Source organism: Phalacrocorax carbo, chromosome 3 (genome assembly GCF_963921805.1).
Source record: "Phalacrocorax carbo chromosome 3, bPhaCar2.1, whole genome shotgun sequence".
NCBI classification, from domain to species: domain Eukaryota; kingdom Metazoa; phylum Chordata; class Aves; order Suliformes; family Phalacrocoracidae; genus Phalacrocorax; species Phalacrocorax carbo.
In genome coordinates, this window is record NC_087515.1 from 77,623,948 (window position 1) to 77,650,812 (window position 26,865).

At 37.8% G+C, this 26,865-nt stretch overlaps 1 protein-coding gene across 1 annotated transcript in view; it reads right to left on the minus strand.

Annotated features, from left to right (window-relative positions):
* Positions 1-393: 393 nt before the first annotated feature.
* The window catches only part of SLC16A10 (solute carrier family 16 member 10), a 75,841-nt gene continuing 49,369 nt past the window's right edge, over positions 394-26,865 (minus strand). Inside the window, exons 4-6 of the mRNA XM_064447458.1 lie at positions 10,219-10,362; positions 7,294-7,522; positions 394-5,743 (exon numbers count right to left, since the gene is read on the minus strand). Coding sequence (XP_064303528.1) covers positions 5,508-5,743; positions 7,294-7,522; positions 10,219-10,362 — 609 coding nt within the window. The 3' untranslated portion in view covers positions 394-5,507. The remainder of the gene's footprint in view (positions 5,744-7,293; positions 7,523-10,218; positions 10,363-26,865) is intronic.

Below are 26,865 nucleotides of genomic sequence, written 5' to 3' on the forward strand. Positions count from 1 at the left end.
GCCGACAGTTTCCCCTCCTTTCCTCAATTTTACTTCTGCCTTTTGTGGATGCAACTGTTCTGTCAGTTTGATGCTAAACCCCAGACTGGAAAATAGAGTAGATGAAGTCTGCAGAAGCACGCAGCTCTGGAAGGCAGTAGTTTAGGTTTACAAACCATTGGTCAAAACGGATCGTCGGTGCCATCGGAATGAAACGGGTTTCACCGTACATTAATTTAGGAGCAAAAGTAATGGGGACATTCCAGTCACAACACGGTGGTAATAAAAGCTGTAAAGACTTGAAGTCTGCACATGAGATTCAATAATTACCAGAATATAACACAATTACTTTTTAAAGAGAACAAGTTTTACTGGAGAACAAGGCTAAAAATGATGCATGCAGTAACGAATGGGGCGCTTGAGAACTACCGTCTTTATTCTGAATAATTTGAGACTGATCACAGTTACTTTAGCACCATGAAAAACATCAGACATTCATTTCTTACCCTTCTAACGAAGCAGAACTTTAAAGAATGGACTTAAGGCTAGCAAAAACATATGTCCTTTAGTATCAAAAACAACATACAAAAGATGATGTCTAAAAAGGTACTTAAACATGTTAGTGTTATTAATATTAGCGAACATTTTAGTATAAAATCACTCTACTCTTAGCATACGCAGTTCCGAAACACTAAAAATGTTGATACTATGTGTGTATATATATAAGACTAAAAGGCATACTGAAAATATGCCAAAGTTTACTGACTAGAAACTGGCTGGCTGGAACTGTAACGGTGCTGCGCTTGTCAACAGTGAGACACACAAAGGTAATTCCTTCTTCCTCAGCTGCCTCCCACACTCCAGTGCACGCCCTGGTCAAAATACATTGTATTTTTATACATATGTACACACGCACTCTTTTAGTATTGGAGGGTCAGTTTCAACATAAGTAAAATGCCTAAAAGTGAGCTTCTGTAACGCCTGTGGCTCCCTGGAGGGGATTTGGCCCAGAGCAAGGCCGCACCTCTGGTCCCTGCTCAGAGGAGGGCCGAGCCCCTCCGCCCCAGGGGCTTCCAGCCAGCGAGCGGCAAAGCAGCAGCTGCCCCAGGCCAGCACCGCGAGAACCCCGCTGCCCAAGCTAACCCATAAGGATGATCCTAAGGACAGGAACCAACGCTGCCATCCTTAGACACTTCCTTTGGGGCTGCAAGGAAGCATCTCCCCTCCCTTTGGCACATACTAGCCCATACAAAAAAAACAAGCAGGGCATTTTTGCTTTGAAATGCCTGTGTCCGTTTTTTTACACAATAAGCATGTGATCAAAGCTTTCACCTAGTATGTGTGAGAACTACGTCCAGGGCTCTTGGGAGTTGATCCACCCTCCCATCTCCCACTTGACACAACCTTGCCTAGCCACCCATCAGGCAATGGCTATTCAAAGGCTTAACACAGGGAAGAAGTTTGAAAAAGGAAAGCTGAAAAGTACTCTCTGTGTGCAATGTGGGGTGCATCAGCTTTGCCAATCCAGCGTCTCCAAAGAGAAGGGGTAAATATATATGCCCAGACATCATACGTGAAGAGCCAAAGGAGAAAAAACGGTCAGTTGTCTACCTCATCTGGTACTGAATATACCCTGAAAGATGGCCGCAGAATGGCTGTGCTGTCCTTGACTCCAGTAAGCCCTTTAGGAATGTCCATAAACGGTGGCTGAAAGTAAAACTTGAAATTAATTTTAAATGTTAATGCTGAACAGACAAAGATCTGGATGAAAGTAATTCTAACTAAGAGTATGTTAATCTTGAGTCTTGGTTTGAGACTTGGGCAGGTCCTTTAACACGTAGCCAAAAAAAATCCAACAATACTTTTTATTAATTATACATGGTATATTGTTGCATAGCTTATATGTAAATAAGAACCTGAAGGGTTTTCATTATTTCAGACTCTTTGAACAGGTATATTAAGATTTATGAGGATTTCATACCTACTGAAAAGTAGTAAGTACCAGCCATACATAAAACCAACCCCTTGCTCAAAATCAGTCTTGGTTTCAAGATCTGGTGTAGTAAATTACAGCATCAAGTAGGACTGGAAATTTCATAGTCATTTTAAGTGAAGCTGTTCCTACCCAGTTTCTTCTGAGGCTTACCCTGAGAACATTTAGTGGAAAAAATTACTCTGTTGATAGGATGGGAGAGCAAAGTCTGACAGGTACGCTATGAACTCTTCTAGGGGGAGGGACACATCTGAATGATTTAAAGGTTTCCTTGAACCAAGCTAGTATTTTAATTTTAATCTACCCCCAACAAGATTAAATCTGGCATGAATTAGGTCTTCAAGATATGGGTTCAGCAGGTTTCCCATGAACAGGTTTTCACACCTAAAATTAAATTTTGTTACAAAAATTTATGTACATTTACTCAGCCAACATAGACTACTTGGTGATTTTCTCTCCTAGTTTTCAGAATAGCAATAATTTCTACATTATTCAATCCTTTTTTCATAAATGTGTTGAAGAGTTGCTATTTGCATTGAGCTTTTTGTGTTTTGGTTTGTGGTTTTTTGTTTTGGGGTTGTTTTTATTGTTTGGGGCTGTTTTTTAAAGGGAGACAGCTAACCTCACTTTTAAAGCCTCAGGGCATACAGAATCCAGTATCTGCCGAAGTCCGTTTCTCAGGGTTTAGCCTGCCTCAGCGGTGACAACCTGAACTTCATTTTTCATCTTAACTACATCTTATCTAGCCTTAGGACACAATCTGCTTATGCTTTTCTCCAATACAGAGCATTTTCTATTGGACATTTCCGCCATAGACACAAGCTAGCAGTCAAGGCGCTAACAGGAGTCTCATGCATTAATTTACTTTTTTTAACCTTTTCTAAAAAGTCATTTTTTTCCTGAAGCCTTTCCAATTTGAGCATTGTTGTAAAACAAGCACTGGCAGCAGACATAGGTTCATTGTTCCAACATCAAGGCACTGTAGCTTCCTAACCCCTAAGTCTGCTTCCCTCTTGCCTGCCGTCCCGTTCAACAGCTGTTCTTAGCACAGTAATCACTCCACTTATACACTCACCATACCCCTCTTCCTGGAGTCTCGGGGGTTTGTGGGTTTTTTAACATTGTCCTTCATATTTGTGAGCATAATTTACAGTTTTAGTTACTCAAATACAAGAGTTTGGATTTTTATGTGCAGATACATTTTTAAAGGGTCTGGCAATAGTTAATCCATACTATTGTTATACTATTTCTGTATCATTTTTAAAACTTATTTTGTATTCTCTCCCAGATAATTGATACAGATAGAAAGCAGCAAGTCCAGAAGATGCCACAATTACATCAAGATGTCTGGTCACAATGATTTCAAATTGCACAGTGCTAAAAAGCAGCCTTGTTTTTGGTTAAAAGCTCAAAGCTAGAGCACATGAAGTGCAAGATCTGTGATGGATATTAATTTTTCATAACAAAGCAATAGGAAATGAGGCTTTTATCACACTTAACACCTTTTGCGTTGCCCACATAAAAGATAATACTGAACAACCTGTTCTACAGAAATACTCCAGACGAGAACAGCATAAGCCGTTAACAATGTTTTTGTAATGAATGCAGCATTTTGCAGTCATTTTAATTAGCAATACTACGAATGCTTTCATGACAATTTTAGAAGTACTTATGAAGTGCAGAAGCACAAGTCCTTGTGATCCTGAATGGCCTCTGTCTTACAGATGAGTCTGGGTTTGTTTTTTTCTTCCACCTCTAACATTTTAAGATTCAATTCTTTTAAACCTTGCTCGTGTACAGCAGGATTGAAATTCTGCAGCATAAAAAAGGTATGAGCTTTGGTCTCCAATAATTAGGATGCTTTGCATGATTATATTTAAAGGACTGAGTTGATAGATGCAAACTTTCTATGTAATAGTATTGCCAATATAATGCTTTATATCACAAATGCACATGGGCTTTGAGCAATTTACTGTAACTCTGGAGAAAAAAATAATAAAAATAGAAAAGAATAAAGGTTATAATTTTGAAGTGGTATGCCTCCACAGTTTATGTAAAAACAGGTATTGTTACTAATTAAGTAAATCCACTTCAATGTGCATTTTGTCTTCAGATCACATTTAGTTTACTCTTTGCTATGACGCTTCTAAACAAGAAAACAAAAATTGGTATTGAAAGGACCTGAAGTAAAGAATTATTAAGTATTCCATTGCATTGCTGACCCATACCCACAAATAAAAAATGTACTTGGAAGTGTTTTATGATAAACTGAAAAGCAGTGTTTTCATCTCTAAGGATTATACTTTCACATATTTTTCAGAGAAAGGTTTTCAGTAATACCTACTTGACAAACAGCGCATAATGCCTAAGAACACAGAAGTCATAGGGCCACTTGTTCAGCATTTTAAGCAAGAAGTGGGACATGCAAAGACATTTCTTTATATTTGAATAAAATATGGAGCTATTCCCTACACCCAATTGAACACAGCCATACAGACCTATAAACCACCTGCATGGTCACTTAGTGCAAAAATCTTTAATAGTCGAATGTCATTGTAATAGCTCGTGCATATTTCCACATTAAAAACAACTTATTATTGCACTTGGAATGTATCCTTTAAAGCTGTCTTGTTTTTAAGACTAAAGAACAAACCTAACAAGTACAACAGAATAATGTGAAATTTAGTCTAATTCACAATACCTCTCCAAAGTATTACTGTCAGTACAATCTCAAAACTACCAGCTACTCTGAGGTTTAGCCGAAAAAACTATACACGTATACATTAATAGTATTGCCTTCACCAAATAAAAAAATTATCATTCAGCAGCTTTACTTCTGAATGTGTTTGCACTCGGAGCTTAGTTTGTGCATATTCAAAACCTGGGTCCATGAAAAATTTCATCCTTCGTGTACTTTGTTTGGGCTACTGTGAAAAGGTGAATGCAAAACTAGTTGGGTGTTTAAGCAAACCGAGCAGGCTGGGTATTTAGAGAAAATAAAACAGATGTTTAATAATTTAGCTTTCTAATGCAAAATTATTTCAGCAAGAGTTAAGGTACTCAAAAAGATGCATATTCACGTTCCTGACGCAGAATTATAGAAGACTAAAACAGCATGAGAAACTTCAAAAACCAAATCAAGTCATAAGAGCTACTACATTTTCCAGTATAGACACCCACGGGTGTGCCTGCGTTGGATGGGCCATAAGAGTTCTTGAAGAGTCCTGGGTCAGTGAACCAAAACCAGCTGTCACACTTCCAGAAACTGGTTCTGATGAATTAGAAAAATATTCTCTTCACACAGAATCGCTACGCACCTACACACCAATGCTACAAAACTTCAAATACTTTGAAAACGTGGCTTGAAATCAAACTCTGACTCATCAGACAAAAGTTTAATGGTATAAAAGATTCATATAGCAGTTCTGAAATTTGAGCAATAGTTCAAAGCTTCTTCAGTATCATGTAGTATCTTCAGTCAAGAAGTACAAATTTAGCTTCGGTTGAGGAAGGTCAGGCTGGTACAGGAAAAGTATCAAAAACCAGATTCCATTTCTTTGACTGACTTTTCTGTAGTGTCCGACACCAAAGTGCGTTCATTTTCCAGCATTTTCTCAGTAGTTTCTCCATCAACAGGTTGCGCTCTTTCTTTTAATTTCTGCCGTTCATGGACCCAGGGGATGAAACATAATATAACTCCACCAACAATGGGAGGAACACCAGCCAGGTAGAATGCGACATCATAGGTGCCGAGGTGATCATACAGCAAACCTGGAAAGACAGAATGTTATCACTGATAAATAAACAGGACCTCAGGAATCTACAAAAACCCATATTTTTGGTTTGGATTCAGAAACTTGAAAGCTGACTGTTGTGGTTTAACTATCCACCACCCACTGACTGATGCCCAATCCCGTCCCCAAGCAGAGATCACTGCCTCCCGGCCAACTCCCCCCTAGTTTATATACTGAGTATGACATCACATGGTATGTAATATCCCTGTGGCCAGTTTGGGTCAGCTGTCCTGGCTGTGCCCCCTCCCGGCTTCTTGTGCACCTCCTCGCTGGCACAGCGTGGGAAGCTGGAAAGCCCTTGATTTAGTATAAGCACTGCTCGACAGCAACTGAAACAGTGTGTTACCAACATTACTCTCATGCTAAACCCAAAACACAGCACTACACCCACTACTAGGAAGGCAACGCTATCCTAGCTGAAACTAGGACATTGGCACAGATTATTATAACCACTAATCTGGCTACCTGGTGGCCAAATATAGATATATATAGGTAGAAATGTATTCCAGAGTTGATTTAAAGACTCACGAATAACTCAGTATGTCACCATTCGACTGCTTAATTACCACCCATGAGTAAAACCACATACCATATTTCCTATTTGAAAGTTGGTCATTTCAGCTTCTCCAGCACTTGAATCTTGCTATGATCTGAGGAAATTCTCTCTCTTTTGGCAACAGCTGCCTTTCTTCAAGGTGCCTCTTAATCTGATTCTAGGTATACTCTACATATTGCATTCCTGGTAGCCTCTTATTAGAAAGTGTGGTTTCCAACAATTCACTCTACTTCCTCTCTCAAAACACTTCCCATTAATAAAATTCAGTTTAAGTATTAATAGCTGTGATGGTATATCCAAATCAGGAAGCACCTAGTCTATGCTGTTGTAGCTTTAAGATTTTGTTATTTATAATGCTGCATAGTTCAGTAACATCTTACTAAGTATCTTTCAGTAGCACTCACAAGACCGTCAGGTAAATTCTGATTGAAAAATCATCAGTGGTAAAGATTACAGCGTAAAGTATTTCCACCTCCCGAAGTACTTCCATTTTTTTGTCTTTAAAACGTGTACTTTGTCAAACAGTCTCCCATCAAAGAATGAAAACACCCCCAACGTTCCTACTTACAAGAAGCAATTAAAGTGACTGAAGTTTTTATCCTCGCAATTGCTTTTGCATAAGCAAGTCAGAGTCAAATTAATTTTCAGATTCTAATTTGGAGTCCTCTGTAACACAGTCAACCTATAGGCTGTCACCTCAACAGCATGGAAAATGTCAGGTCCTTGATCCAAGTGGAAACCTGTCTTCCTTTTGAGGAATGTTTTACCTCTGCATAACTTAATGACTGAAGCAAACTTTAGAGAGTACAGTGAATTAATAACCCATGATGTATTCACCATGTGTTTTGGAGCATGTAGCGAGAAAACTTCCAGTGTAAGTGTGCTGCATATGATGTAGGAACTGAAAATAGACCAAGAAGTCATGCAACCATAGAAACATATTTAAAGCAACAGACCACGTCTATACTTACCTGCAATGGGTGGACCAACTGTCATAGGTATTGACATGAGTCCTAGTAGAAATCCTATGGCCTGGGAGACATCCTGAGCCCCAACAAGCTCAAAGGCAATAGGAGCCATAATGCAAATGAAGCACCCATCAAACAGGCCCATGAAGAGACAGACAGCAATGAGACTGCCAAAGGCATGGCACAGTGGAATCATCATAGACATCAGGCCGATAAAGAAGAATGAGGCCACCTAAACACAACCAAGGAAGAAAAATACAAAGGCATTGCATCAAATCAGCAGAGACAAAGGGAACAAGTGAGTTTTCTTGCATTTGTAGTGAATTAAATTGTCTGCCTATATTTACTTTAAAATAAATAAAATCAGTCTCCATGGATTACCACCATCAGAAGTTACATACTAAGATAAACCCAACATATATAACCATCATGACATGCAATCAAAGAAATTCCACTACCCATTTCACAAGTTTTCAACACACATTTGTCATTACCTAATCACTGCAGAATAGTTGAAGTCATTTCTCATGCACCGACATTTTTTGAAAAGTTACTCTCTGCTCTTCTCACAAATGAAAGCCATGAAAATATAAAAAATTTAATATAGCTGAAACACTATAATTAGACTCCTCACTGTTGTAATTTAAGTAAAAGCATCAGTATTGTGAGTGATTACTTCAGGGTGCTTATATTCAGAGGTGGTATTTGAAAGACTCATTTCAATTTTTCCACATAACGGCATTTTGCTGTATTCCTGTAGCCATGCATACTTACAAAGATTTTATTATAATCTTAGATTAAGATTATTATTGTTGTTTGTTTGTAATATAAATTAAAAGAATAAAACTCTGTCTTTCCACAAAATGAAGCGGAATGAAGAAGAACATCGAAGGTAGGAGTTTTGCTTATGCACCATCCATATGTCTGCATAGGAAACAACATCCCACCGAACTGCACGAACACATTTTCCAAACAAGACGTGCATTATGCATTGGTCACTTGTAGACCATTAAACTAAAACAAGGTCACTTAAAAATTACTAGACAATCTGACAGATAAGTGACATCAAATAATGCATCAGGAAGAGGCTTTAAGCAGACAGCTAGATGAAACTGAGTTTTCAGAACAGCATTAACAATTTTTTAGATAATGTACTTTTTTAGCATACTAAAGAAAAACTGCTGTGAAGCATCTGAAGTTTTTATAGAGATAAAAACACTGAAGAACGAGGCTTCTTATAAGAACTTAAGGATAGAGGTGAAGAAATTCTCTATTCTGTGTATTGATACAGAAAATATAAACTAATTTCAAATAATATTTGTATCTAAGTGGTTATCTGTAAACAAACTCTAAAAAAGATATCATTGACCAGATATCTTTGTATCCAGAAGAGATAGAATCCATCATTCTGTTGCTAAATATAGAATTTATAAAGCAAACTCCTGCAAAAAGAAACGCCATAAAGAAGAATGCAGAAACAGAGAGATGAAGGCTTAACTCTTGTGAGTTGTTCAACTATGAGACAGTAAAGCTCTAAGAGAAAAAAGATTTGCATTAGTCAAAACTAACTCAAATAATTTTTGTATAGATAAGAAGATAGTATGAACCATTGGACAGCCCAGAATAATAGTTGAGGTGAATATTCACCTTCCCTCAGAAATGTTCATTTGACACAGGAGAGCTGAAGATGCTGGGGCTTGGCTTAGCAAAAGTGAATGTGGTTTTCCTGCTTAAAATGAGGTGAAACCAACTGTACTCAGAAACATCCTAGGTCATGCCCTAAACAAAAGTCCATGGTTTTCAGTTCTAGCTATTCAAGGAAAAGAATAAAAAGGCTTGTTGTTTTACTGTAAGCTTGATATCTGTGCTTTGTAAATCATGGGTAACATCTCAATGTTGCCTTTTCACTTTTTATCTTAATGTTGTCGTTTCATGGAAGTGTAACAATAGGTATTAAATCACTGCAAATGAATGAGATACAGCCCTAGTCTCTCATCAGGGAATCTGAATTTGTGTAACTATGGCAACAAGTACTCCATCTTCAGAAAGATGGTTCTTTCCTAAGAATTGTTTTCAATAATGTAGTACAGATAATAGCCATTAGATGTCTCCCTTGTCGTTCATTGTAAAACAACAAGACCACCCAGTGGTTGGTAACAGGCAAGCTATTAACTAAAGCTTTTCTGAAAACCTACATTAACACCACTACTTTCTTTAAAAAGAAAAAAAAAAAAGAATATAAATTATAAGTGTGGAGGGAGAAAAGTGTATACCGTCCTTCATCCCCAAGCTTCAGCATTTCTGGAAGCAGTGACTCTTTCACCGTCCTTCATCCCCAAGCTTCAGCATTTCTGGAAGCAGTGACTCTTTCTGCAAGTAACCTCCTTCATTCAGCAAAATCTCATCAACTAAGCACTTCTTATAGTCCCATGGCTTTACCAGTGTGCACTATGCACAGAACGCACTTGACACCCAGTTATCACCTATCAAAGATCAAGAAGAGATCCAAAATCCTTAACAGACGTTCCTGTCCATCCGGGGGGGGGGGGGAAACAACACATCGATCTTTCTGCAACCATTATAAAATCATAGGATAAAACAGGGAAAGCAGAATCTAGAGAATCCTCAAATGATTTCTCACTCACACTCACATGCTAATGATTAGTAATTTATTTCATTCCCAGCTGAAAGCAGCCAGCAGGTTGTAAACATGTTTCCTTTCCATTAAGGAGAGAATAAAAATCAGAGATTCATGAACTTGGCCCCAAAGGCTCCTAGTATCAAGAGTCATACACTGAGTTTCCTAGAGTTTTAAAATGTCTCAAATTTTAATCTCCAATCAGTTAATTGTGCTTACTTAACTGTATCTGCAACCAAAGCCTTCAGAATATTGTTTGTATATTCCTTCAGAACAGCATGAAGACATACCTGTAAATAAACTTTTTTTGCACCAGGAATATAATCTGCTACTCTGCCGAAGATCAATCTGCCAACTCCTGAAGTAATGCCCAGACACAACAGAAGCACTTCTTCTGGCACGCTGTCACCAAATCTGTCTTTTACATGCTTCATCTGTTTAAAAAGAGGGTTGAGAAAAGAAACTGGCTTTAGAATTAAAAGGAGTATAAACCTTAGAAAACTTGAGTTAAAAAGTAATCTGTGAGTCTCAGACTTACAAATATGGCCATAAATGGTCGGCTAACTCTCAAAATCTGCAAAAGTAGAGTAAGTTTTGCACTGGCTTATTAGTATTAAGTGCAATGCAATAAAAACCATCTGAAACATGTTATTGCTTTATTCACAATTAAGTTCCTAATTCAAGAAAACAACAAGGCTGCATCTAATACCAAGAAAATTGAAGAGAACCTATAAATGTTCTCCCCAACCACATGTCATAGATTTAACATAACGCAGAATCCACAAGGGCTTCTTCAGGGAAGGGTTACTTCACTGGCCGGGCACGCTCTCAGGTCTGAAGGTACTGAATGATTAACGAGTATCACCGCAGTTCTGTGCATTGAGACAGAGACACAAGCTACACAACTTATAACATAGCTCAGGGCGGGAGCAAGAAGCAGAGGGGCAGAGAGTTGGAGGCCAGACAGTGCGAGTAAGAGGGGCCCTCCCAACTGCCTCATCCTGACATCCGTGATCACCATGGCATCCAGGGGCAAGGAGGAAGAGGAGCAGGAACCACCTGCAGTGCCAAACACAACAGCAAGCACTTCCAGGAGACAGTGCAGCTACAGCAGCAATGAATAAGGCAAACCAGAAGAATGGTTTATCAGCCACTTGAACCTAAAGAACTAGAGCAGCTGACCAATGGTCCCAACCCTAGAACATCAGCTGCAGTGTGATGAACTACCACCATCAGTAATTCTAACCTTTCAAGTAACTTTAAAAACAGAAAGTAATAAGACTGGCTTGATGGATTTGGATTTTATTTTTTTTAATACATATATCCTGTCTGGTTCCACAGATGTTTTTGTTTGTGGGAGTTTTAAAATCAGCCATAAAGACCAGAAATTACCCATAAGAAAGATTTTTTGCACAATCACTTTTTGAAACACACTTGGCAATACCAAGTATGCCAAAGTGGGCATTAGAAGATGAAGAAATCATTTGCATAGTCCTGCATTCTCTGTGTATATATAACTAGTTCCAAACAAGAAACTCTAAAGACACAGAGGTGTGAAGAAGCCAAGGAAAGAAACTGATTTTAAGGAAAGTTGTAGTAAAAACTTTTGAGATAGGGTGACCAGAGGCTGGCAGACCTGGATAGCAAAAGCAGTACGCCGATTTTTGTTATTGATTTGGGTTTATGATATATCACTTCAAACTAGAGAACCCTTATTCTCCTATGTATAAAATGGAAAAGTTCAGTTGTAGTAAATACTTCAAGCAAAACAGTCAAGATTCTTTCCTGGCCAGAGCATTAATACACAAGCAGAGTCTTTTTCCCCAACATAAATAAGATTTGCTGAGCAATGGTGATTTTCTTGAGTATAAAATCAGTTGAGTTTTGTTTACATGTCACAGAAAGTCTACTAAATCTAATATTAATTTGTCCAATATAATTGATGTTGTCAGAAAGGAAATAAGGGTTAGTGGTTTTGCTTTTTTTTTTTAAAGAATAACTTCTACCTTCAATTGAAGACAGATGCTTGCTCTTTCTATTTTTCAGTTGGGTTTTTGGTGTTTTTTTCCTCTGCTTTTTAGGACCCATTTTGGAACAGGATCCGATGAAACTTTTTTCTGTTATGATATTTAAACATAAAAGATAAGTTGTTCTATTTATTCCGTTTCTGTCAAAGGTGAGAAGAGGAAAAGCTGACAGTTTTCCCACCCCTACCTTTATGTGCCTGTCAACACCTGCTGGCCCAGCCAGCAAGAGGAGCCAAGGTACTTTGCCATTCTTGTCACCTGTTCCACTTCCATGTTTCTGCAGCCTCTAGCTTGTTTAATTAGCACACCCAGTTCATCCGCCCCCCAGAGGCTTTATTTTACCTCTTGAAAAGCTCTACATCTAGATAACTATTAACCCTGCATCTGCAGAGTAACTGGATTTCTCAAAGCAGTACTCCCAAGGGAAAATTGCTGTCCTCTTAGATCAGTGGGGAAAAATTGTATTCAATGAACTACTTAAGTAGGAAAATAACCATTACTCATCTCATGCTCAAAAATCTAAGTTAGATTGGGGTTTGGGGTTTTTTGTGGGTTGGGGTTTTTGGGTTGGGGTTTTGGGGTTTTTGTTTTGTTGGGGTTTTTTTCTTTCTTTTTTTTAAGCTTTCACTCCTCTTAAGCACATCATAACCTTAAAGAGAACTTCCAACTAGATGTAAGAAGAAACTTCTTGCCCAGGAGGGCAGCAGGTAGTGGCACAGGCTGCCCAGAGAGCTTGTTCAGTCTCCTTCCTTGGAGGTTTTCCAGACCAGAGTGCACCAAGCCCCGAGCAGCTGGGTCTGATCTCAGAGCTGACCCTCTGGATCTTTAGCAGCATATTCAATCTTCAGTGATGTAGTCACTAAGCTAGCTGTACATAACAGCAGTATTATTAACTGACTATCTGAAAATACAGCAATTCAGGATTCAGTACTGTAAGTGCTAACTCATTATGGTCTTAGAGACATTTCTTGTAACTATAGGTTAAATACATTTATTTATGATGAAGTAGCTTAAATGAAATTCAGATTTCCACAGATTTTTAACGGATAGAACTACTCAAATCCCACGATGGGCAATTACTTGCGAACCTTCTCAGGCAGCATCTCATGCATTAACTCTTCTGTCACTGCAGAACTCTACAGGCTAATTATATGACTCTTCAGGCATTATCTACAGCAGTCAAATGGGGACCCAGGCACACAGCAGACACACTGAAGACCAAAGCATTTCCCTGTGGGTTTTGCCTGTTCTCATTGACATAGCTAGCTCTTCACTTTCATTAGAGCTGTGTGCATGCTGAATTGCAGGCCTGATTTTTCCAAATGTAGAGAAGGCCTGTAATTTTGCCTAAGCCAGCCAGTACAAGATTTTCCAGACTAGCACAGCTTCTTAAAATAAGTTCTTTGTACAATCCAATTTTCCAAATCAAGACATAGGCAGTGGACGATATAATTGAATGCATCCCTGGCACCAGCATTTTAACTGATACCCTTGCTGTCTATTACCAGGGTAATGCATGCAGACACAGACCTCATTGTCCACGTTCTCATTACTGTTAGGATGAGACTAGAAGAAAGATTAGCCACTTGGTAGTGGCTGGAATGCTTTCCGATATACTGTCTTGGCTAACCTCTCTCCATCCAACCAAGACTCAGATTTTGCAAGATCTTCCATTCAATGCACACACATTTCTGCTACATTCATGTACTGAATCAAAGATAGAGAGAGCAATCTAAGCATAGCTCCAGTTCCTTTTTCCAAGCACAAAGAACCTGAATAAAGTGGTAATGAACTAGTAAGAACTAATTCTTTCTGTCAACTGCTTTCCTCCTGTGTATATTCCATTTTGGGAATTCCCAATCAAGTAAAGCTTTAGTAGGCTAAATGCAATGCAATCTTTCTCACCTAAAAAGATGGCCAACAGCAATATATAACCTAGAAAAGTTCCAGCACATAAAACCCAGCATTTTCTTCAAGTCCTGATGCTGAAACTATCCTTACACTGGTTCTGAATGAAAAAAGGGAAATATTTACAGAGTACTGCTGGTACCATTTGTAAATTGGAGAGACTATTCCTATCTGCTCCAAATTAACAGTTTTCTGAAAGAGCTGAGGGGAGTTCTTTTGATTTTTCTTTCCCAGACAGGAAAAGGATAGCCTACACAAACTTTTCATACATGCTTTCCAGAAATACACAAGTTCTATAGAAAACCAGGCAAAACTGTGCTTCCTTGAAATGCAAAGTGGCAAGCCATGCCTGTAAGTATGAAGATTAAGCTTTGCACACAGTGTCAGATGAGTCTAAAGCATAACATTATGGGCAAAAACTATGATCAGAGACTGAATCAATCATAGGGCTCACGGTATGGAATCTGCCATGAGGCACAAGCACTTGTAATCTCCAGAACTGCTTTAATAATTTTTTTTCAGTACTAATTCACCCTCTTAGCCATGCAACAATTTTAGATCCAGGCACTCAAAATAATTCTAGACTTGTATAATGTATGAGACTTAGCCATCAATCTAGGCACAGCAATACCTCCCTAATCTATTGATTTGATAATTACTACCATGGCCTTCAAATACCCATTCAGTATTATTAGAAGACATCACAGCCTTGCCATTCCATCACCCCAAATTTTTTTTTCCAATCCATAAGCGCAAGAAAGGCAAAAGACAAAAATAAGCTAAGTGCATGTCCAAGTAAGGGTATTAGCAACTGACAGAACACAAATGGAGTGGGTATATGTAGAAAAAGTATACTGGTGCTCATCTTCAAGACTACAATTAAATCTTCAAAGATTTCAGGAAACTAAGAAGTTATGTTTATTTCACACACATCTGAAAAAAACAGCAGCCACAACAATGTACAGATCTTTCTGTGCTGTTAGTGCCATCACACAGCAGCCTTCCTTCAGTGAACAAGTCAACCACATGCCTGAACAAGCTGACACCTTCAAGGTCCTAGAGAAAAATATTAACTGTTGCCTTAGATAAAAATATATTAAGAACTTAACAATGAATTGTCCTGGAAGGTTGAAAGTTTCAGGATGTGCTGAAAAACAGCATAAAGTAACTCTGGACAAATCACTCTTTATTCTCTAACATAAGGACTCACCACAAAAACAAGGAGGGGGGCAGGATCAGAGAAAGAAACTTTGTTGCCAGAGAACTGTACGATACTAGGCACAGGGAAGATCATGTAGTACAAATGCATTTCTGGTCCAGACTCCAAAGAAATTTTAACTGATGAGCCAAAACCTAGCATAAAAAACAGCAACTCCTGACTCCTGAACATCAACAGGAAGAACATTGTTTCAGTAAAGAGACATAATAGTATTACTAATGCCTAATGCACATCCATTTTTAAGGGAGTGCCATCATCCTGAGATGGACACAGTAGCATTTTATAGAAGTGGTCTTCACATGACAAAAATATGCATATATACATCTTCAAGATAATTCCTGTTTACATACTTGCCACAACAGCGATACTTCCTCTTTCTATCTCTGGTCAATTTAATCTACATAATGAACAAGGAGAGAATTAAATAAACAAGGTAATTTTTGCATGGCAATCAGAAAATTTTCTATTATTCCACTAAACAAAGCAGATTCAACAGAATAATCCATACATCATGAAGATTCAGAACATGTATGATCTGAATTTCTTAAGTAAACCTATTAACTGTTATGTTCAGTTTAACTGGTAAGCCTATTTAACATAAAGATTAAGAATTCAGATAAGATTAAGAAATACAGGTTGACAATTACAGCGTTAAAGTTGTTTGTTTGGCTTTTCCCCTCAGAATAACTAGTCCTGAAGAAATTTGCCCTAAATAAATAAATTAATAAAAAGAATCTCAGCGCTGTTAATGTAATCTTTAACAGCGTGTAGAGGATGAGTATGAACCCAGAGATCAAAATAGGCAACCAACAGCAGAAAAATTAAATTGTACAAATCAAGACAACGGTTGTTCACCAATAAACAGTTTTTCTAAGAGTCACAAATGATAATTTTTAGAGCAATTAAACAAGCTCTCGGGTCATGAGAGAGTGAATGCCAGTCGGCAGGCCTGAGAGGTGTTCAGGGAATGGTGCTGGAAAGCATGCTGAGGACCAAGAATAGCCTGAAGCATGGGGGACAACCCCTACGCTGCAGCACAGACAGACCACGACTTCTGCTCTTTCCCTCTTCCACTCCACTTCATCTCAGGATATTTCCAGGTCCTATCCTTCACTAGTAGCTCCTGGAGATGCCAAGATAGATTGGATCCCATTAAAGCCACAAGAGGCAGCATAAACAAGTGGGTACAAGTATACTGGTGGATTGGTGTGGCTTGGGTGGCAGCAGTAAGACAGGTAAGGCACGCATGTGCCTGGGGAAACACAGTGACTGAGAACAAGGATGAGGAATAAAGCCAGGGATATTTAAGAACTGAAGAATTACAAACACATGAGGACTGAGAGTTAGATTGTAAAATAACTTACGCTTTTTAAGCATTTTAAATTCTTATTTGTGACTGCAACCCACAACTTAACTGTCTTAGTTCTACCCATCCCTTGTGGTCCTAAAGCAGTATTTCCTGGGCCTATCTTACTGTCAGAACTCAACTAACCACTATACCCAAAATCAGCTACCATCAGCAAGTCCTAGAGGGTTACAGGTCAATCACATTAATTTGAATTTCCAGAACAGCAGAAAAGCTAACAAAACCAGAACTATTCATAAACATCTAACAGGTAACATCATAAGCTAAGGATCAACATAGATTTGTGATAAAAACAACCACTAATTTTTCTCTAACACAGTAGGTAGCAAGCCCTGACAACAGGGGGAAGGACAGACATAACAAATGTTGACCTTGGCCAGCATTTCAGAATTCTCTCAAACGTAAGAATTTGTAGGAGCCAGTTTGGAATACATGACTTAAATAGAACAACCATAGAAATGGATGTTCAAGTGTTTGGAAATGCAATTTTTAATTAGTGATTCATTATAAAATTGAATATGCCAAAGAAGGCTCTGTGAAAACCTGCCCAAATCTATACTATTTAACATTTTCATTAATGATATGGATCATGAAATAGAGAATATATTTATTAAATTTGCAAATTACATCAAATGATTAATATTGCAGGCACTGTAAAAAAGGCTGGAGTTCAAAATTATCTCAGTGACCTGGCATCTCAGTCAATAGCGTGAAATAAATATGATTAGTTTCCATAAAAACATTATGAGGTAAACAATATTAAAAACACTACATGAGGTAAAAATAAGATGCATGAATACAAGATGGAAGAATGATCTGGGAACAGCTCTTTCGAAAGGGAGCTGAAGGTTGAGCAGATTAAACTTCAGCATGTTCTAATAATGTCATCATATTGTAAAAGTAATAGAACATACAGATTCATGACACGATGTGACCTTTACATACCGCTCAGTACCAGTAAGGCCTCAGCTGAATTACTATGTCCTGTTTTGGTCATTACTCATTTCTAAAGACATGGACCATGTGTACAGAATCTAAAAGAAAGATCTGGCAATAAGCAGAAATTTGATAAGCATGACTTAGGGAAAAGACTAAAAAAAACAAGAAAATATTTTAAAAGTTCCTTTACTAAAGTAAGTCTGTACTCAGAAAACTGGGTAAATTTTATTAAGTACTAGGATACCTCTAGCCTTATTTTTCTAGGATTCATGAAGCAATTTCATGGACGCCTTAGTATAGTCACAAATATGTACTTAGTGTTATAACTTGAAAACTCTTTTTTAGCTCTAGCTTGGTAAAATTCTGCTGCACATTTGATTAAGAGTAACCTTATGACTGAAGGAAGCAATTTTTTAAATTTTAGAAGTGCAATATAAGTAATTCTTTTCAAATCATTGTGACGTTTACTAACGCGATAAAATGTTATCGGATTATAACTTATGTAATTAAAATTGAGCACATTATATGGTGTGCTATGATTAAGAAATTATGGAATATCAAAACAATGGATTAAGATAACCTATACAAATACCCAAAGTAACAAGAAAATACTTCACTAACCACTGATGATTAACATTGTATGCACAGGACTTATTAAAAAACACTTCGGCTAATTGTTGTAAACACAATTTAAGATGGATTCTCAAAGCAGCTAATAGAAGTGAAGCAACTAAAACCTAAGGTAGTCAATTCATCCTCTTTACAATATTAAATTAAAAGCTTATAGTATGGATTATTTTTTATTCAGCATACTTAAATAAAATTTTAATATAAGTCTGTGACTACACATCCAGTTTAGTCTTCCTCAACTTTAAAAAAAGTACATCTATTGAACTATTCTGTCCAGTGATGATAATGCCTTGACTTTGACTCCCAAACAAATAAGGTCAAACTTCATTAGCCCAGCTCAAAAATAAAAATCATAAAAGAATACTGAGAAGAGAAATGTAACAATGTATGCTATTTGTACAGGAATAAGTGCAAAGAAAAAAAATATCACTTTTGTTTGCGTAACTAAGAACTGTTAGTAGTTATAGTTACTTCAGTTAAATATCCAGTTTCCTTCCTTGTTTTTGCTTAAATTAGACATTGCTGGAAATATTACATAGATTTTATCAAAAGCGTATATTTAGCTTCTGACAATTCAGTTCAAAGCTGAAGGTAAGCTTGCAGTTGACTATATGGGAGGACAAGTGGGACTAACTGTGTATTAACCAATTAAATGAAGTAGAAAAAAAGGGAAGTGCTAACACCAGTATAATATAACAAGACAGACCTTTATTAGAATATTGTGTTAGCTACAGCATTTACATAGGACAAAAGGATGTCTTCTCACTGCTGAACTTATGATGTCTGCCTTAGCTAGTTAGTCTTCCTAACTGATTAAAGAAAAACCAAACCACACACCCCCCAAAAAAAACCCAATTCTCTGAGAGGCCATTCAGAAGCCTGATCCTGATGCTCCAGATTGCTCTCTGGAAAAGCTTCTTATTCTTTGGACCCTAAGGACTAGTCAGTCAAACTAAAGGTCTTTAAGTGAGGTGAGTACCCCTCAGCTTGAAAAACATTTTGAAAGACATCTCTACAAGACTGATTCCAGGTCTCTGGAATCTACCATACTGAAAAATTTATCAGGAGAGAGCTCATGTTCTGTAACTATTCATACAGGAAGGTGACAAAGGCAAGAAGAAACGCTGGAAGTTGGACTAAGATCAGAATGAAAATAAGTGTTTATTTGCATCAGTGAAAGTAATTAGCCAGGAACAAAAAACTCTTACAAAAGGATGGGTTTCCATTTCACAAATGATGATTATGTTACCTGGAAAACAATGATGTTACCTGGAATAAATTTTTCAACTCACCAGTAGAATTAGGAATAAGATTACTAGACAAGATTGGACAACTCATCTGTGTGAAAAGAAGCAGCTTATTACAGTAGCCCCTTCTAAAATTTATGAACATAAAGATTGTATTTCTCACCTAACTTGAAGAACAACACAATAAGCAACTAACTTGGAGTTAAGCTGGTTAGTAAAAATCGTGATTTGTTCATCCACCAACACAATACAACACTACTGTCATCTTCCAAGAGAGGCTGGCTTGCCTTAAAGAATTTGTGCTACTTTTATCAAGTCTCTCAGGACTAGACTCCTTAAACCGCAGGACTTAAGTGAGTAAAATCAGAACAGATTCTCAAACCTTTATTCAACTGCCACGTAATTCTGAGGGCGTCCACAACATTTCAATATTAGAGATCTACTTGTCGACATGGTCCTAATCACCTCAGCTTTCACTTCACAGAGTGAAGCGCCCATCTCTTTCCACCGGGAAAGAGACGAAAGCTCTCACAAGAGTCTCAATTCTAGATGGAAGTCCAAATACACAGGCAAATATCTACCAGATCAGGGCCCAGAGAAACTGAATCAAGTAGTCATATTTTCATTTAAAACAAATTATAATGATAGTCTCTCCTCCTCATACAGAGAGATAGCCCTTACTGAGGATACACATTTATGTTCAGTTTTACTTTCCTGGCTGGAGCAATCCAAAGTGACCTCTCCCTTTTCCTAGGAAATATTCTGCTCAGAGATGACAAATTTTAACTCAATTGTCAGAACAGAACCACAAAAATATCTCAACAGCTTGACAACTACTAGCAATCAAATGGAAAGAGGTAGGTTCCAGGATTTCCTCAAAAGGAAAATTCAGAATACAGGGAAAGAAAAATCACAAGACTGAACAGGATTTAAAAAGCAAAGAGGGTTTTTCTATGCAGCTCTTCTTGCAGTAGAAACTGGACACAAAAAAACCTGGTCTGTGTACGAGTGAAGGAAGGTTCTTCACAATTTTGGCAATTAGTTTTCTTACTCTGTATGAGGACAGCAGGAAAAAATGTCAACTGTGATCTCAGGCTTCTGGGCACTTGTGGAGCTTGAAGAGTTTAGTTCAGGTCAAGATGCTTTGAGCATCCAAAGACAGGATGCCGAGTTTACTATTAAAATAGCGCTTCCCAAACTCCAAGAAATATCTCAACACAAAAACAGCCCCACAAAAAAATTACAGTTTAATCTGGCTTCAAATTATATGCTCTGTTTGCTGTTAGAATAGTTTGTATTGTGCAAGATTACATTAGCTAGTGTGCTGTTAGAGACTGACACAAAGGAAATCATAATGTAATTCAGGCCTTTCAAACTGCTAGTATTGCATAGACCTGAGGGACTGCTTTGCTCTTATCCTTCAACATCACTGTGTAGCTTGTACCTGAGTATACCTGCTACCTAAAATATTTTTTTTAAACTTGCATTTACTTTTGCTTCTAAAAAAACCGAGAAAACATTTGTTGTGTTCTTTCTAGTTTCTGTTCTTTCTGCACTGATAATTTTTATTCTTCTCCAGTACTTTTTTGGAAAACAGCTGAAATGTGCTTTCATAGCAGTTACAAGTATGAAGTAGGAAATATTTCTTTTCCCACCACCACCACCACCCGCAAGGTCAAATGTGGACAATCTGGCTAAGCTTAAATACTGCCAGATCAACATTGAGGAATACCAGGAAAGAAGTGGGTGCACAGGATAATTACAGGAGTGGATAAAGGGGGAAAATTTCACTAACCTGGGCAGTCAAACTGCAGCAGATGTTGAGATCTGAAGGGAGATAAATGCAAAGATTAGAAAAGCAAGTAAAGCATGGGGAGCCACTGAAGATTTGGTGTCTCAGAGATATCTGCTTAACAATTACATTGGACCTTTACAAAAGCCAGAGCCTTGTTAGTCTTCTGTTGAAGACAGAAATATGGTAGATTAAGTGGATGAGAAAGGTAATAGTGCTAAAACTGACAGCTATACCTACAGTTTTAACTTTTTAGATTATCTACAGTATAGAGAAATGTTTGACACACAGTTATCTGTTAGTACTGGACATAATTCAAAAGATACTATCCTATCATTACAGCACAGGTTAACAGCAGATTCTGAGAAATAAGATGTAGTAGACAAATGACTGATGTAGGAGATCAGAAGAAATGAACAGGTTTCTTGAACAGAAGACCATAAAAGTAAGTGAATGTAGTGATGGAAGCTGATATTTTTTCCAGTTTGAGTAAAAAAAATCCAGACATACCAATCAGAGGTTAAACATTATTTTACACAACATTTTGAAAGTAGCAAGTTTATGACATAATACAAGTGGTTCACAGAACAGAGACAGTACTTACCTTATAAGAACTTAATTTCTTCAAGATGTCCTATGTGTATGCATTTTACTGTGGATATGCATGTGTTTTATATGTTTAAGTTTAGAGATTTTTGGTTACTAGAGTCCATGCAGTATACATCATACTTTTTATCATGCTTTGCACTCAGATATAGAAGGACAGCATTTATATCTGTGCTTCCATTTGTCTCCACTGTGGAATCCAGGGGCATAGGACTTCAAGGAAGGAGAGACATGCAGGATTAGGACTGTGCACACAAAATGCACGACCTGAAGAGCTTCACTTATTGCAAGTTATGTAAGTCCTTTCTGCTATGGATCCTTGAGCAGATGCATGTCCCACTGCAGAGAACACAAAGCAACTGCCACCATCTATGTGGAGAAAACCACTCTCACAATGTCAGCAGCTGAAACACTGGTTTCTCAAATGAGGTCTCAATCTAGAGATGTCACACCTGACAACATTTAGGGAACAACATCAGTATGCAGGGCTTGAAGAGTTACAAAGGTATTTGTAAGCAATGGTATAGATCATGACTAGGGGCTTGTTGGGCAGAACGTTGACTGCTGCAGTGAGGTTCATCCTGACTATCCTATAGCTTGTCCAGATACAGCAGCTCAGATCTGCTTGAAGATTTTTCAGTGGTTTCTATAACCTTCATATTTTCCAGTATAATAATTCGTAATGACCCAAAGGTTTTGCTTGGGGAAGATGCAGTTAACAAGTAAAAAACAGCTATTTTTCTGAATGGGCCTAATATAGACTGTTTTGTCCTGAATAAGGCCTTTCAGAAACTGAGTATACACAAGTGAATGCAGTTTTCAAAGTACAAAGCAAGAATTTCAAACAAGTTCCTAGAAAAACTGTGGATACAGAAGAACTCATGAGAGCTCAGCTCTTCATTTCTCCAAGTTGTTTACACAGGAAGACAGTTTTTAATGGCTCATATTCTAGGGGCCAAAGGTGCGAACATTGAATTTGCACAGCAGAATCTGACCTCTTATTAACAAAAACAAGGCATATCACTGATACACAGTGAGAATTGTGTGGAGACAAGTCAAAATAGCTGGCTGGTAAAGAACAGAGCTGAAGGACAAATCATCCTGGTTTAATTTAAGGCAGCAGTCCAAGGTGATAAAGCAGTTATAGAATAGTTAAGTCACATGAAGGCAAGGATCTTGCACTACAGAGGGGAAAGGGGTGGAATCAAATCTGGCAACAAAAATGTGCATCATATCAGCAAGTCCTGTTCACTATGTTGTTTCGAAATTGAAAAAAGTTACAACTTCTCATGGATGTTCCAGCAAGAGATAGGAAGTACAGACCAGTAGACAGCTCTATCTTTTTGTCCAAGGACAGACTATGTAGGCACAGCACTAGACCCTGCAACTTCAAAGTAGCAAACACAGAAGATCTGGAGACAGACTAAGCCACACAGAGAACAGACTAGTATTTATCCAAGCTGTGTGTTTTTGTGATGCAGCCTAGAAAATTAGTTTGTTTATATGCATTAAAAAGTCCCGACTAAAAGTACTTTACAGAGATTAACTATCTCCATGCCCCTTCCAGAAGTAAAAAGGTGTGCCTTGTTAGGATGGTCAAGATTTTGAACACATTTTAGCTTCCATCTGAGAAGCAGACTGCCTAAATGATTTAGTCTTGAAGCACCCATCATCTGTTCTGATAAGATATATCTGAAATACATTGTTTTAAAGCTTCCCTATACAACAGAAGGACCATGACCTTTCTCTCTGATAACAGAAAATACAATAGCAGTATTGCCCATAGCTATCTTTAATCCCAGAGATTGTCTAGAGAACAGATTCATGAGTTCTGAAAGACATTTTACATTTTGAGGGTACTTTATCTGTCACTAAAGCCAGTGAGCTTCCCCCAGTGAACTAGTTGCCCTGGGTGTCAAAAGAAGGTCCCTCAGGCACTTACTACACCATTCTAGAATTTCAATAAGGCAGAAGCATATATATAAGAAATACCTACCTGTAGAACAGGCCAACCTTCAACAGCCCATATGTTATCACAGATGTAGCCTGGCATGTGGCACAACATACATTTTCACTGTTGTGCTTTGATCTGCAAGCCTGAACAGGCTCTAGAACTTACTCCAAGAGAGGTACACCCTTGCAAACGCGGAAGCCACAGAGGCCACCATAACCTTCATTATGCCAAGGGAAAAGGTTTGACTTAAGTTACTGTTGAGCTCCTTGATCAGGTATTTCACCACTAAATATTTTCTATAGAGAAGATCTGTCTTAGTCTGCTACCTCAAAGACCTGGGTTAAAAACCTCAAAGCTGTCAATAATTCAAATGCCAAGGGCTCTGGTATTGTTAATGGCTTTGACCTAACATATGCTAAGGAACTTCACACATGTGGTAATGTAATAGAAATGTTGATTTCTGAAAGTTCAGACATAGGAACCAGCCTCAATTACATTTAACTTCAGTTTGCAGGTGAACAGATTTCCCCAAACCTATTCTTTCTTTGGAGATGGAAGTTAGTAATTTCCTGTTTCCCAGGAAACTTCTTATTGTAAAAGACACCATTGGAAGGACAGCTGAAAGACCATGGGAGGTAATGAATAGGAAAAAACTGAACTGGAAGGATAGTCCAGATGAAAGAGAGCCCAAGATGACTAGGCACACTGGGTAATGCTGGCTCAAATACTTCAAGCAGGCCAAGTGGTCTCCAAAGGATAACACAGCAAGGTATTCAATCTGTCACAGCTCTTCATGGACTGAGCAGAGCAGGGGATTACTGGCCTGGTAAGAATGCTTCTCATCACTAGCACATCTTCCCAGCCATACCTAAGGTCTATAAAAAGAGAAAGCGGCTAAACTGCTTACCTTCACGCAACATGTAATATCATGGGAAGCAAGGAATCTCCTCTGAACTCTCCCAAACATAGTATATTCCCCAGTTTTGTACAGCAAAGCACAGCACCACAGAGGGCATACACACTAGGGTATATTTTTGTTTCCTAGGGAAAAACAACTAGTGTCCACTGCTGGCAGCCAAGCTTATTTAAAGGCTGAACCCTCACTTCATTGTTACAAAGTTTCCCCAAAAAACTAAAAAGACAGTTTACCAGCATAGCCAGCAAATCTCATTTTCAATTAAGATGCCAGCAGAGCCTGGGAGTCTGTACCCAACAATGGTCCTGGGGCTGCTCTTTTTGGAATACCTTTTAGCTGGCCAGCTGCTTGGAAGCCTCTTTACTTTTCATTGTGAGATGCATTTTCTTGTCCAATACAGCTGATGAAAATCTTAGAGCACAGTCCAAGGTGATGCTTTGTTTCTCAGTGGCAGTTTCTAAAATCTGAGGCAGTATCTGCCTATTTTTATCAAGCATTAAGTCTGCAGTCTCATATCCCTGCTCCTTGGAGGTCTGGCTAAACCTATTCCTGGCACATGCAGATATAGAGCAGAAATGAGACACCAAATCTTCAGTATCTATGGAGGAGAATAAATCTAGTATTTAAATCGGTCTCCCAAGGCAGATTCGCCCAAGGAAGTTGTTGGAAAAAATGGCCAGGCACACACCATTTTTTTCATATCTTAAACATGAAGCACTCAGACACAGAACACACTCCACATAGCTACTGCAACCAAAAATCTCTACATGTGCAAGTATGTACCCATCATGGAATATGCACATGGATAAGCATCAAAACGAAAAGTCAGATTTACACAGTAAATTAAGAAACAGACAGTAAAGCAGGGTAAGAAATATTGAAGTGTGTTTTTCCTGAGCTATTCCGAAGTTTTAAGAGTATAGTCAGTGTTATGGTAACTTTCACATTGCTTATTAATGGGTAACTTTATATACAGGCCTATAACCATATTTAAACAATAAGATTAGTTTTCAGATAGATCTAGCCATTCTTTAAGAATATGTATTTTCTTTATAAAAAGAGATTTAGATGTAGAAAGGTAAACTTTATCAAGACACATTTTTATTGCATTGTCTACCATCCAGTTGCTTTCTTCAAAGTAAAACATGTAATAAATATTTGCAACATTTTGTTTAACTATTCAGTTGTTCAGTTTTTCATCCTGCAAGGTGCCAAATGCTATAAGACAGGACCTATCATTAACAAGAGGCATTTATTGAAAGTAACTGCTAAACCAAACCATGTCCCAAGACAAATTACTGTGGAACCTTAGGAGTGACCTTAGTCACCTATTAGAAAAGAGTAAGCAGTGACAACATCCATTTTAAGCAATATTTCTTTTCACCCTGCTAAATGAAGCACAAAAAGCAACAGCATGTCTTTTAAGCTATCTAAAATCTGATATAAGGACACATGTTAACAGAATTGACCTAACAAGCTCAAAAGAATTAGGCATATATGATCCTGATTAAGTATATAATTTTTTTTAAAGGGCAAGACTTTACCATATAGTGTTCTAAGACAGCACTAAAAGCTTAATTTAACATTAAACTGATTCCTGAAAAGCAGAAGTTCTGTTTATTAGCAGAACAAGCACAGGACAAGAAGTGGCACAGAGACTAAGTATACTTTCAAATACACTTAATATTCAAATATACTTAATCATTTCCTTGTCAAATAGTCTTTATTAAAAATGACTTTGAAAGTGTTTTGCATTAATCTGACATATTTCTGTTGTGGATTCACAATTTAAACCTGAATGGACTACGCTATTTTTTTATTTAGTCAATAACCTATTTTAGAGACATATCAAAAGAAAACAGTCAATCACTACAGTTTAGACAGATTTAAAATTGAGAGGAATACAACCGTTGGATTTAGGAATCCTATGACTTATCAATTTGCTATTCAATCTGAATTAATGCTAAGACTATACAGCAAAATTAAGTCAAAACCTATTTACAGTATTTCTCCCAAGCCAACTCCCCAGAAATCACATGGAACGGAACACCTACTGGTGGAATTTGACTCCAATTAAACTGGGATAAGAAAAGCTCTCCCTTTTTCATTCTCCCCTACAAGGGCCAAGAAGAATATGACACTCATTTTGCATACAACTGATATCTGCCAGTCAGGGACTGGTAATTCTTGCCAGCTCCTTTATAGGAATCTTATCTAGCATGCCGTATAATTAATTTTGTTTATTTGTTTAATTTTAGTTAAAGCCTAGTTCATGAGCAGGTTATTTTCTCTGGTTTTAAGAGCTTTTACTTTATCTAGCAAACATGGTGCAG